At 49.4% G+C, this 13,568-nt stretch overlaps 1 protein-coding gene across 6 annotated transcripts in view; it reads left to right on the top strand.

Annotated features, from left to right (window-relative positions):
- LOC126581380 (protein sevenless) overlaps positions 1-13,568 on the top strand; it is a 35,191-nt gene that overhangs the window by 5,447 nt on the left and 16,176 nt on the right. For 5 of the 6 annotated variants that reach the window (XM_050245018.1, XM_050245010.1, XM_050245000.1 and 2 more), the window contains exons 2-4: positions 6,900-6,959; positions 13,049-13,108; positions 13,192-13,536. In XM_050245018.1, coding sequence (XP_050100975.1) covers positions 6,900-6,959; positions 13,049-13,108; positions 13,192-13,536 — 465 coding nt within the window. The remainder of the gene's footprint in view (positions 1-6,899; positions 6,960-13,048; positions 13,109-13,191; positions 13,537-13,568) is intronic. The other variant, XM_050245026.1, reaches the window with a different exon arrangement.

Here is a 13,568-nt window from a genome sequence, read left to right as displayed (position 1 = left end):
AATAGTCATAAGGCGGCGCTGGTCTTTTTTTCTGTGGTTCTATTTTAAAAATAAGGTTTATGCCAACAAACCGGAAGGCTGTGAAACAATATAAAGCAAATATTGGAGTTGAAATTACCAAAATAACTCCCTAAATGTTGTGAAATACAATGTGAAATGCCCGAAAAAGAGCCTCTGTTTTTGTATGTCGAACGAAGGCGGACGATTTGATCGATATGGCACAATAAATGGCACAGAATAACCTAAATGTAACAGGTTTATTTTTGAAATTTGGCTGAAAAATGGCAGCCGTTATTCGACGGTTTTCAAATAGGATACATCCTGACAGGCGCACCCTTTAGTCACTGGCCGCATCAGGTACCTGAGCGGATCCGGATCCGGAATTCTCGTCCAAGTGTGCGCAAAACCGGCGATCCCTGATGTTTTCAACGGGCATGTAGCACGGGCAGCGGCGAGGGGGGGGGGACGGTAATGCGCGACCACAGAGCGCATCCATTTGTTATTCAAATCTAGGGCGCAATTGGGCGGCCCGCAGACGAGCTAGAACTACGCTAGATCATGCTGCTGCTGCTGCTCATGATGATCATGATGATGATGACGATGATGATGGTGTTAATGGGACTGACGATGTCCTCGTTCTGTTCTCGTCACCGGTAGAATCTGAGAGAGCGAGAGAGAGAGAGAGAGAGAGAGAGCGGAAAAAAGGAAAGGAAGGTGCATTCCAGAACACTGGCGGCGACCACGGAGATACATCCGAATCCGACGTGAGTTTGCTGGTGGTGGATATGTAGCGGTGGTGTGCAGGTTTGTAGGGTGTAGAATGCCCACTGAGAATGGTTGTGCCCGGTGCCCGGTTTTGTTGCAAACTAATTTATTCCACAGTTCCAGTCAAACACAGCGGCCGGGCGTGTGGAGGTGGATGGCGACTCGCACCGCACCGCATCGCATGGCAGCGCCCGAACAATGGGCGTTGACTACATGACCATCCATCCAGCATCCAACCAACACTCACACCGCTGTGTCTGTGTCCATCATTACAAAGAAGCGAAAGATGCAATTGAGCTCACGGAAATCTCAATCAAACACAGTTGTGCTGTCAGAAGCGCTAACTGGCGGCCCCCCTGTTGTGCCGCGCTCGCCTGCTCGCCTGCGGTGCGGAAGCGCGGCTTGCGGGCGCCCCCCCGGGGGGGGGGGGGGGGGGGCTTGCGGAAAGGGAAATCGTGAGCCTGTAAGCCACCTGCTCGCACGCCCTTTGACCGCCCGGATGTCCTGTCGGCGGCGGCGTGCACAAATCAATCGCTCACTCTTTGACACATCATCCGAGGCCTCAAATCGATCGTTTCACATTCCGGTGCTACATTCCGCTACCGGAGGGGTCACACAGCCCCTTTTTTTTGCTGTGACCCTTTGTGTGCCCTTTGGCCGGGCTAGGGTTTCTGCAAAAAAGAAAATGGTAAAAAAAAAAAACATTGCCAAACACGTCAACCGGTGCCGGATAAGGTTTCCCGGCGCAATCGCGCACGCAGGTTCCCACAGTCCAACAGCGGGGCAGCCGGGCCACTGCTTAATATGTCATCCACATGATCAACTGACCACCGACCGCTTCCGCCGCGCGAATCATTCATCCGGCCCGCTCAACACAATGGGTTGTAGGCCGGTTTGGGAATGTGGTCACCAGTTGTCAGCCCGTATAAATAAGCCACCATCATCATCGCCATCATCATTGGCAATCGTCGATGAGAAGGGGGAAACAAAATCCGGCCAGTGATGTACGCAGCGCATTAACCTCAAAAAAATTTGACGCAAAACAGAAAAGAAAAAATTATGACAACAATATCGGCATTCGCTCGGCAAAGGCAGTAGTAGCAGCAAGTAGTATTCGTAGCAGCAGTAGTAGTAGCCGTTCTGGCGTGTCACTCGACACGAACGGTTTGCTGATTTTGTTTTCGGTTTGCCGGCGGCTGCTGACCAGCAGCTGCCCTCTGCAAATATGCACACCCCCTCTGCCTCTCAGCTCATCCACACCGCATCGAAACCTGCCGCGCCACCACCAGGGCTTTGCGGTTATCCTGTTCTTCATCGTCCGTACAGTTTACTGTCGTTCATCTATAAATAATGAACGAAAGATGCGGTAGTTACACCCACCGTTGCTACTGCTGCTGCAAGAATGTGCAAAACGAACGCACAGAAACGCGCAACAAAAGATAAGCGAAAGCAATAGCAAAGCAGCACCAACCAAGAGTGCGACGGAAAGGAAAAAACAAAACGCACACCCAAAAAAATGTGTGCGAAAACAAGCAAAAATTCGTTCGCACATTCCACGCGACTGCGAATCGACACTACAATCGGCGCTTACAGGCCTTGGAATACAGGCCTCCCAGGTTTCGAGGCCCAGGGTTTTTAATTAGCCCCAAAGCGTGCCGATGCAGTGCTGCATGCGACCCAATTCTGTTTTCGCGCCTTCACGTTCGGGTTTACTGACTGTGGTGTGGTGTGCGTGGTTGCTGCGACGGGCAGGACTTGCTGGTGATGCGGCCTAGCTAACTGATAATCGTACGCGGGAATAGTCGATTTACATCGGACTGGGTGATTGGATTGGGACGAAATTTTTTTCCAACATTGCTACAACTGTTTTTAGTTGTTGTGCAAAGTTTCAGCGAGATCCGTTAACCCGTTTCTTTACAGCAGATTTTTAAGTAAATCGATGTCAGTCGTCGAGCGGCGATTTTTACTATCGGTGACTACGTGGAACAAATAATTTTCTTTAAAGTGTTGTTTTGCAGATGAAATGTCGTGTGCCAAGGCATTGCAAATGTTGCAAAATACCTTTCGTAGAAAACGCTCTCTGAAAAGCTCGTCCCTCTTAGTGGTACAATGCTGTTAAAGAAGGGCCGCGAAATCGCCGCTCACTACTGACTTCGATTTACTAAAAACTCTGCTGTAAAAAAAACGGGTTGACGAATCTCGCTCAAATTCTGCACAATAACTAAAAACAGTTGTGGCAAACTTGGAAAAAAATTTCGCCCCAATCCAATCACCCAGTCCGATTTAAATCGACTATTCCCCGGTACTTTGTTGACATAATCGGATATAGTGCCGCTAAAAAAAACTGCAGATCCGTGCGAGCGCTCACGAGGTTTACACCATTACACAATTTTGTGTTAAACGATTTTGCTTCCTCTACGAGCCAAACGATTTGCTGAAGTACTATTCCTTCCCATATTATGATGGTGTGCAATGCTAATATCGCAACAAAAAAAAACACAGGTGTTATTATCTTATCTGGACGCAGCGACGGAGAGTCATGAGATCACGGACATCTCGGATCAACTGTGCACTGATAAGAGGAGTACAACTCGCCCAGCACCTTGTGCGATGTTAAAAACAGTGAAAACACACCACAAAACGGTCCCAACGGGTCCGTCCCGGCAAAGCGTGCAACAGGTGGTGCCCCGACCGACAACAAGCGATGATGAGACGACACGATGATGATGATGATGATGATGACGTAGGGCAGAACGCGCAACAACCCTGCCAGCGGAGCGCGTTGAAGCTTCGGAAGCGTGACACCCCGGGCGATCCCACACCGGAAGACTTTACTTTAGGAGGGGAAAAAAAAGGGGGAACTTCAATTACAATTTATGCTCGGTAATACGCTTGGGTGACTACGGGCAGCCAAGGCTGCAGTCGGCCGAGCGAGCTAGCTAGCTCGTGTACATATTGTCGCCTCCGGTCCGGTTCCGGAATCTGCTCTGGCAGCAGCAGCAGCAGCAGCAGCAGCAGAAAAGGTCAGCTAATCGGCCCCATCATCCAGCCAGTCAGCCAGCCATCAAATGCCTACATCCTGCCGCAGTGCAGCGTCCGCCCTGCTCTCTCTCTCTCTCTGTGTGCTTCGATGATCCTTCAATTAGATCGCGTCTCCCTTTCTTTCTCTCTCTCTCTCGTGCGTGCGCCTGCGAAACACAGAAAATTTAAAACTAATCAACAGCAACAACAAAATCCGGGAATCCTTGTCTTTACGATCGTGTTAGTGATGGCGATAATGAAGCGGCAGGAGCAGGAGCAGGAGCAGGACCAGAAGCAGTCGTCACTGTCGCCGGTTCCTGAGGGTTCCTGATGAGGGTGCGGATTTAGGGTACGGTTTTGCCGGACCTTCCCTTTTGCTGCACACTTGCTTCACTTTTTTCTGCTGTCCGCTTTCTGCTGTCTACCACGCGTCTCATATTTCACCACACGATGTGAGCGGAACCGGACTCCCGGTAGGGTTCCCTCGCGATGAGTGCAGGATAGCAATTTGCTCAATTTGAATTAATGACTGACTGACTGACTGGCTGGCTGACCGTGGACTCGTCGCGGTGGCGAAGAGAAGGGGCGTAAAAGGGAGGATGATGGTCAAATCAAGTGGGGGTGTGTGACGCACGCACGCGCGGGTCCCCGTTGGTGGTGGCTGCAGACCATCATCAGCAGCAGCTACACATCCCCATCATCCGGATGCCGTCCCATTTCCGGTGCTGTATGTTGTTTACTCGCATCCCGTGCCCCCCTAAATCGAGAGAGAGAGAGAGAGAGAGAGAGGGAGGGTTGAGATGCAGGTTAACCCCCGGCACTCGATACGGTCGAGCGCGTAAGTGGTGTAGCCCGTTGTTTTAGGGCCCTTTTATTAATTTTTTTTTGAGTTTTGTTGCTGCTTGCGACCCGCTCGGACTTGTGTTCCGCTTCCCAGTCCGGTGGTGCGCGCACACACATGACCGTTGTGCAGCAAGTGCAAGAGACCGCACTCCCCCCGTTGATTAATGCCCCCTAGCGCCACAGAGAGAGAGAGAGAGAGAGAGCGCGCAAACCATCGAAGCAAACGAAGGTTGACAGTTGGGGTTGAAAGACGGTTGGGTCCGGCGGAATTTTGAAGCAAAGCAGAACAGAACAGAACGGAGGGGCAAAGCAAAGTGGGATTGCTTTGCGGGGGGTGGGGGGTGCCCTTCGCTCCTAAAAAAAGGGGTGCTGAACGAACGATCCGTTTTGATTTGAGCGGGGAACCGATCGCCCACGATCGTAGCGATGGATTGGCTGTGCACCGCGCAGCTTCCACGCAGAGACTGCAGCTCTCTCCATCAATTGAGTGTAAATGCATTGAAATCATTAGTTTTTGTTTTGTTTTTGTCTAGTGTTGCTGATTGTGAATGACAATAGTGATCGAATGGTGGCGGGATTGTGACAGGGGCAAATGAAGCTGTCTTATGGCTTCGTCCGGTTTTTTTTCTTCTCTCTAAAGCTACAATGGGCACCGGAAAAAGTATCTTACCACAGACGCTCCTTCCTAAATTTGATGCCATGGATGAAGTTTTTATTAAATCTTCTCCAAAATAGAACCAAATATTCTTTAAAAGTTGTAGTTTAATATGCCATTCACTTGAAAGAATAAAGTTGAATAGTTACATCACAAAAAATCGTCCAAAATGATCCATCTTTTGGGCCGAAAATTACCGAAGCGCTCTCTCCCCTTAACTGATTCCTTCCACGGAACGTCTATGCTGTTAATTTTTGTGCATCCGTTTGGATGGTGTCGTTGGCCGGTTCTTCGTGTGAAGAAGATTGCCTCGGATGTTTTGCAGCACTTAAACGTTTGCATTTTTTTAAATCATTTTTCGTATTGTTCTGTTTTTATGGAATGTTTTTATTACTCTTTTACGATCGTAGTTTAAACAAGATTGCGTACCAAACCGTAAATGCCCGATCGTGTCCAGCTGGGGAATGGAATTGTGATTAAAATGGTTTGTTGACGAGTTACTGCCAAGCAGGACAGCGTTAGGAAAAGCGAATAATACAGAGGATGTCTCGGTAGTCTCTTCGGCCAACAGACGATAAGCAGTAGCACCCCGTTCCGTCTCCGAAATCATCCGAGCACTTGACCGACTCGACCGTCTCCCTGCGCGCCTGGCGATGCACCCGCGGTGGTTTTGTTTATTTGTCACCGCGCCGTTGCGCATTCGCAACGGCGCGCGACTGCAACTCTTTTGTATGGTAAACAGTCGCATCCCAAGTGCCGTCAGCGGGCTGGCCGGCTTGGCAAGTAATTCAAGTGGAATCGTTGACGGAGCGCATTACATGGTTTTCGCTTTTTCCCTTTTTTTTGTTTATGGTGCTGCTGCTGGTGGTGGACCACCATTGCAGACCATTCGCAACGCGGGTTTGTTTAGGTTTCGGTTCAAGTGACATCGGGAGGATGTTGAGAGCAGTATTGCGTCCGTCCAAATCCAAACAAGAACTTGTAGCAGAAGAAAAAGTGAAAGAAAAAGGGATGACAGGCCTGAGATTGCCGGGAGAGGCAGCGGGAGGTCCCAGACGGTCGACACCGTATTTGTTACATCACTTTCGGCTTCCTTCCTTCCACAGTACCACCAGGGTGCACCATCTGCCGCTGGCGCCAGGGATGGTGTGCTGAGGTTGTTTTTTTTCTCGATTGACCTGGAACGCCACCACTGGGAGAGCAGGGTAACAGGTGAGATGTGCCAGGGCCGGCTCTGGAACGTCCGTGACGAAACCCCGACCGAGATGGAAGATGACGGCGATCGGATCTTGGTTTTTTTTTGTTTTGGTTTTTTGATTGAGGTGAAAACGGAGAACACCACAGGAACACCATGAAACCGGAAGATGAAACCGAGCGACATATGCGCCTTCGTGCAGCCTTATTTGTGCGTTTTAGGGCGGGGGGTTTTTTTTTTCGTTCCTCAATTTGATGTCAACTTGTTTTGAAAATAAAAAAATACCCGCATACTTCCGTTATTAAATGGCCTCTAATCTTTGCTCACTGTCACTTTGTTTCTTCTTCTTTTCTTTTCTATCCCTTCCCCTTTCTACGCGAACCGGTCCGCATGGCGGATTTGATGGATTTCGGCGACCAGAACCGGACGACCTTCGAGCACATTGATGTCAGTTGCGGTACCGATTGCTACATCCAGCAGGTAGGTGATCATCATTCAATCCCATCCAGAGCGGAAGAGCCAACAACCCGCTAGTGCCTTGAACCCCCTTCCCAAACTACTCTTCTCTCATTCGTCGAAACGCATATTTTTGTAATTTCGATTATTAATTATTTTTGTAATCATCGAGCAGAGCAAAAGCTATCTGAGAAAAAGGAAGTTCACACTCAGAAAGTATTGGTTTCGTAGATGGTTTCCCCCCCCCCCCCCCCCCCTTTCAAGCGCGCCTGAGAAACGGGTTTTAATATTTTATTACGCGAGCATGCGTGCATATTGGCCACATACTTTTGAAGCACATCCCAGGTTCGATGACTCAGCGGCTGGGATCATTGATCTCACTGCTACCTCCGTTCCCGGGAGATACACACCGTCCAGTTGAACAACGCAACGCATTCTCGTCGGTATTTTATGTGCAGCAAGCGCATCATGCTGCAATATGGTCATAAAATTAAACCCTCCCCGGGGGGGTCATCGATAGCGTCATCGCGAGTTTTAGGCACACGATTCATCTCCATTGCCAACCAAGAGCCGTTGCTTTGAACGAATTTATTTTCCGGATCGAATCGGTTACCCCATTACTGGGATTGGTGGTAAAACCTGTCCGGGCATGCACTCGCGTTAATAAAATGCGCCATCCACGAGAGAGAGAGAGAGAGAGAGAGAGAGAGAGTGTGTTGTGTGTCTGTGTTTCGGATCTCCGGATCGGTGGAACCGGTGGTGATAAGAACACAAGGCTGCACTGTGTTTTAATGCAACGCTGGGCAACAACTGGCGGGTGGCTTGGCAGGCGGTCCGCTCCACATCCGATGCGTGCTGGATGAGCGCACGGACACATACCGAAAACACATACATGCACACTGCCACTTGATCGTACCAGGGTCATAAATGCAGCGGCCCATCAGCTACCAGTAGCATCCTCTTCAACCCCCCTTCGGTTCTCTTGTTTACTGACCCGTGCGCTTTGCTTATACACTTTGATGGTTTTTTAATTACGGTTAATTACGGTGCGCATCATCCAGCGTGGCGCGCGCGCGCGCGCGCGCTCTCTAGACCACATTTTGCTCATTCGCCTGCCCTGGTTCTCTGTCCCACTAGCCACGGTTATTCTCGCATGATTTTAAGGGATGCTCGATCATCCTGCCAACACAGCCGTTCTGTTTTTGGTTTCTAAATTCCTACTATTGGTTCACTTTGATTGCTGGTGTGATTGCGTGGCGAGTCAAGCGAGGGCAAATGCGTTCAACGCAGGTTCACCATCATCTGTCCTCTACATTTGGTTTTTTTTTCCGGTAAACTTTACTCACACTGCAGCCAGATTGTGGTGTCAGGTGCCGGTAAATTGATTTTTGCGTTGAGTGATGACGTTGCTTCTTGTTTGAAAACAATCGACCATTTAAATGATTCGCTGGACTCTTTAAACATTTTCAAAACAATGCGAGCAAGACAATCTCAGCGGCGGTAACACACAATCTGTACACCCTTTGCCAGGTAGCGCCGTCGAGATTTTATTAAAGTTGTTGATACTCTTTTTTTAAAACAAATCTATGTTATATGATGATATGTTTTCTACATAAAATACGTTCCGGGGAAATGATGGCAGGCGAACCAATAATTAATGCACTCATTCATGCAGTCGTGTTATGGTGACTCATTGTCACCATCATCATCATCATCATCATCACCGCCGCCGCCGCCACTGTGGACCACTGTCGCAGCCTCGTGCCAAAACGGCGTTATTTATTGTTTTCTTTCTCAATCGGTCCAGTACTTCGTTACCGGCGTCGCGAAGCACAACTGCAATGCAATGCAGCGTTCGCAAATGCGTTCGCGCAGCCCGGGAGGGAGGGAGGGAGGGAGAGATATCCCAATTGAGTGCGCGCTCGAGGTCCCCATCTGGAACGGTTTGCGGTGGTGCGGCGCGGAAATTGGAAGCATTTCGGTGAAACACACAATTCGGTGCCACTTTGCGCGGTTGCATAATAATATCGCGGTTTTCGGCCCTGGATTCTGCTGCTGCTCAACCCGGGGGGAAAGATCGATATCCCCCCGCCGGGAGAGGGGGGGAGGATGCTGTGGCCGGCATGTGGCTAGCATCCGTTGAAGTTCCGTCGTCGTCGTCGTCGACGTCGTTTTTTTTTTTGTTTTGTTCCTTATTTGCTGAACAGTACGGCCATTGCATAATAGACAAGTGGTCGGGGGGGGGTTTTTGGTCGGTGGCAGTCAATTGCTTTTTGGTACGCCAGTGATCGTCACCCCCCTCCAACACAAAAACCTCACTGCCTGAACACGTGACGAGCAGATGTGTGAGCGTGTGCGTTTTGTGGCTGTTGCCCCAGCATTCCGGCATTCGATTTCCAGTGTTCCAGTAGGGGAACACTGCTGCCACTAGTTACAACAACTGGTGGCTGCCTCGGAAGCGAAGTGTTTTTTTTTTTTTTTTTGGTGCGAACACAACACCACCATAATAGCGTCCCAGCGGAGAACGACACCCCGGGGTCGATCAAGATTAGAAGCGCAAGATCTCGCACCGATCTCGATCGGTCGCTACTGATACGGATGCCAACTCGCGCCACTAAATCTTGCACCATCTCGCAGGAAAAGGCGCCAGTCGACTGTCCCGTGTGTGTGCTTTTTTTTTCTTTTTTTTAATGTTTATTGATGTAATGCTTCTCCTCCGGCGTGGCTGGTTCCTTGGCTGGAGCACCAGAGATGTGCTGTTGTGGGTCCACAAAGTTCCCACAGTCCGTCCCCCGGGGGGAAGTTGATATCGATTTTGTGGGGACGTTAGTGATGACAGGAACAGGGGAGCAAGTGAGAGAGAGAGAGAGAGAGTGTGCGACATCGTTAGCGCTCGTCGCTCAATCAATGGCTTCCATATGTCCGTCGAGATAGGCGACTCGCTGACGGCCGGTTCACACACCACATCTGGAGCACACTCCCGGTGTGGCCGAAAGGCCTGTGGCTAGTGGCGAGCGGCCAGTACATGATGACTCGCTGCCACACATGTTGCTCGGGTGCTTAGGATATTTGTTTACTTCAGTCGAAAATCGAGCCAAATTTCCTGGGGTGAATTCAGGGGACGCCTTTTTTCGATACGCGGCCACTGAGGAAGAAAAGGCGACTAATTTGTGTGGCAACTGAGTTGTGGTGAGGTGAGAGAGAAGCCGGAGAAACCATCGGCAACCAACAATACCTGGGTCCGGGTGCAATCTGGCGAAAAATCCTGGACCTGCTTGCATTGACCTTTTGTCTCCGCGACGCTCCGCTCCGCTGCTATCGGTCACGCGAGCACTGACCGAGCAGGCTGATAGCTTAGTTAGTCCAGCGGTACACCAATCTATTACAACGCGAGTGCGACCACCATTGCGGGCAGTAGTGGCTCGTGCGCCCGAATATCATCTCGATGTGCGAATGATGCATTTCCTGCGTTTGTTTTGCAACATGCTCCCGGCTTGCTGCTTATCTCATGCTCACCGTACAGTGGCGGTGGCGGTGCGTTTCATGCCAGGCCAGGCGCGAGGCCTTTTCCACACTTTACGGTGATTGGCGTATTGGCCAATCGTGCCCGCACTGCGTTCTAGTGCGTTATACAGTGCGGAGTGTACAGTTGCATAGCCACGATAGTAATAGCGTTCTTTGTTTAGAGTTGTTAAACAAAAAAGTAGTAAATAATAAATAAAAGTTGAAATTAAGTTGCTTGCGTGGCCCGACGGTTAAGATTCGCTGCTTCAGATCCATGTTGCTCTCCAATTCCGGCAAAACAATCATTCCGCTATCATTCCGCTCTTCCGCCGCCTGGTAAATTTCGGGGTCGATGTAGAGTTCGATCAAGGGGGAAGCCTCACATTTGACACCATTTTTTGTGAAGAAACCAGTCAATTTTAGTTTTTCAAATGAATGTCACATTAAACTACAAGTTTTTAGGAACATTTGGATGTAGTTTTGGGGAAGATTTTGCTTTAAAACTTCGTACAAGGCTTTTGCAAGGCGTGTTGTGCAAAAATACACAGGGTGCGCCATCAGCCCCTATTTTAAAGTTAAATAACTCTGTCATTTTTCAACGGATTTGCACAAATAGGGCAGTTTCTGAAACTTTAGTCTATGGTCAAATCGGGTCTATGGTTTAGTCAAAATCGGCTGAAAAATAACCGAGTTATTCAACTCTAAAATAGGTAACTCTAATACGTTCAAAGAGGCGTTTCATAAATCATAACTTTATTGACACAGGCCCCGTGGAGTTGTGTTCCAATTTCAATTCGATTTTGTTTACGATTCTACCCAAAACAAAAGTTTTACATAATTACTTAATAAAAAAGTTGTCAGCAGTTTCCATAAACAAAAAAACTCCGCGGGACTGACTGGCAGTGATGGGCGCTCGGAATTGCACCCACTCGGAATTCCACTCCGCGATTCCACGCCTGCAGACAAGTGCAAAGCATAAGAACAGTCATTGCTGCGCCGATCATCCCCCCCTGGAAATTCTTGGAATCGATCTGGGTCGGAGTCGACTCGGGGCTCGGAATCGACACCGACCCAGTTCGATTCCGGGAATTTCGGGGGGGTAAGTGCAGCGCAGCAGCTACCGTTCTTCTGCTTTGGTACGCTATTCGCAGCGTTGTCGTTGATTGTTTTGTTTTAGCTTACGACTTTGTTTACGTTTTCGCAGTCTACCTGCGCTGCTGGGCTCCCGTCTAGTAGAGCCATGGTCACATAATGAGGGAATTCCCCAAACAATTAAACGTCGATCGAGACCATTACAGTACAGCGAGACGCCATCGACCGCTCAGCCATCGGCGCTGGCGCCTCTCGATTCCGGGAATTGAGACTTGGGAGGGGGGACAAGTGCGGCCCAGCGCAGTGACTGTGTTTCTGCTTTGGTATAGCCATTCGCACATTTGTGCTTCTTTTGCATTAAAGAGGAGTTAGCGGCTTTTATGTTTTGGCTTGGTATGTATTGACCGTGAAAATTATGAGCCTTTTTGCTGCAATACCCAACAACGCTCATTGTTTAAAGGGGGGCTTCGGTAATTTCTTGCCTAATCAAGGATCATTTTTATCGATTTTTTGTGACGTAACCATTCAACATTATTTTTCCTAGTGAATGGCATATTAAACTACAACTTTTGAAGAATATTTAGTACTATTTTGGGGAAAATTGATCGAAAACATCATCCATGGCATCACATTTATGAAGGTGCGTCTGCGAAAAGATACTTTTTCCCGGTACCCATCGTAGCTGCGTGATGGGTTATCAGAAACATACAAATCGATACTCGTTTGAAAGATTAAAAGTTTATCTAGGTAGCCTTGTCAAGGTTTTGTTGAGTTTCCTATTTTTCGATTTTTTAGCAGATTTTTTAAGTTGAAAAAGTGATCGTTTTTGCGATTTACCCTAAAGCCACGATTTTTGGCGATTTGTTTAAAAAACAAGTATCAACAATGGCCATGAAATCTCGGCGGGACTACCTGGCAAAGAGTGTACAGATGATGTGTTAAAAGATTCAAATCGATCGGCCCAGTAGTTTTCTATGCTACTGCGTGGGCTTCAAAGTAGCTTTTTTTTAAAAAAAAATCTGTATCTTTGTCCGTGTTTGCTTTCGCTTGATTCAAAGATTTTACAAACTATTCTTGAATGGATCAGCATTCCTAAAACAAAAAATGTACAAAAGAATTGTCACGAAAAACAAAAAACAAAAAACAAAAACGATACCACACGATACCTACACGGGCAAACCGGCGGATCGCATCACTGGAACTGGAGCGAACCGCCCCCGCTTTCCGGCTCAGCAGCTCGCGGGGCAACGAAATTGAGTTCCACTCGTGTCGCTGCTGGCCGGATGTTTGCTGTACGAGGTATGTGCGCGGGGGCATCGCAGTCCGAGCGTCTTACAGTGGACAGTAATCTGTGGAGACCATTAAATCTATTAACGCACCGAAAGGGAAGGGGGGAATTATGGAGGCATCCCGTAGTAGTAGTCGTCGTCATCGTCGTCGTCGTGTTGGTAATGGTATCCTCGCTTACTCCTCTCTCCTCCCCCTCACCTCGTCCGGACGGACTGGCCCGGATCCAGTGTACGATTGGCTGCAAACAATGGGAGCAGGCGCTCGAGTCCAGCTGTCAGCAGGCATGCGTAAGTAGCCAGCCAGCCACTGTTCCACCGTACAAACGTGTAACGTGTATTGTTTTCCCCCCCTTCACCACCGACAACGAAAGAACATCACGCGGCACGATGCGATGGAGGCGCGCGAGATGTACTGCAACATGGGGTGCAACGATGGGCTGAATCGGTACTTTCGCTGGTTACGGGCCGAGATCGGTACACCGCACGCACCGGCCCTGGTAGCCGACAGTCTCACCGCGACCACACTCGCCCTCGAGTGGGAGGTACCGGAGCGGTGGCTGCAGCTGTCCCGCCACCGCCATCACGAACCACGCAGCTACATCGTCCAGTGGCGCTACGAGGAGATGGCCGCCGACTGGAAGTTCTGCCGGAACCAGAGCATCGACGAGAACTCGACCGTACTGGTGGACAACCTGCAACCGTACACCAAATATCGCGTAAGTCTCTGGCGCGCGCCCGCTCTCTCTCT

This window comes from Anopheles aquasalis, chromosome X (genome assembly GCF_943734665.1).
Source record: "Anopheles aquasalis chromosome X, idAnoAquaMG_Q_19, whole genome shotgun sequence".
Classification (NCBI taxonomy): Eukaryota; Metazoa; Arthropoda; class Insecta; order Diptera; family Culicidae; genus Anopheles; species Anopheles aquasalis.
Note: the sequence above shows the minus strand (reverse complement) of the source record. Positions and strands in the feature narration are given on the sequence as shown.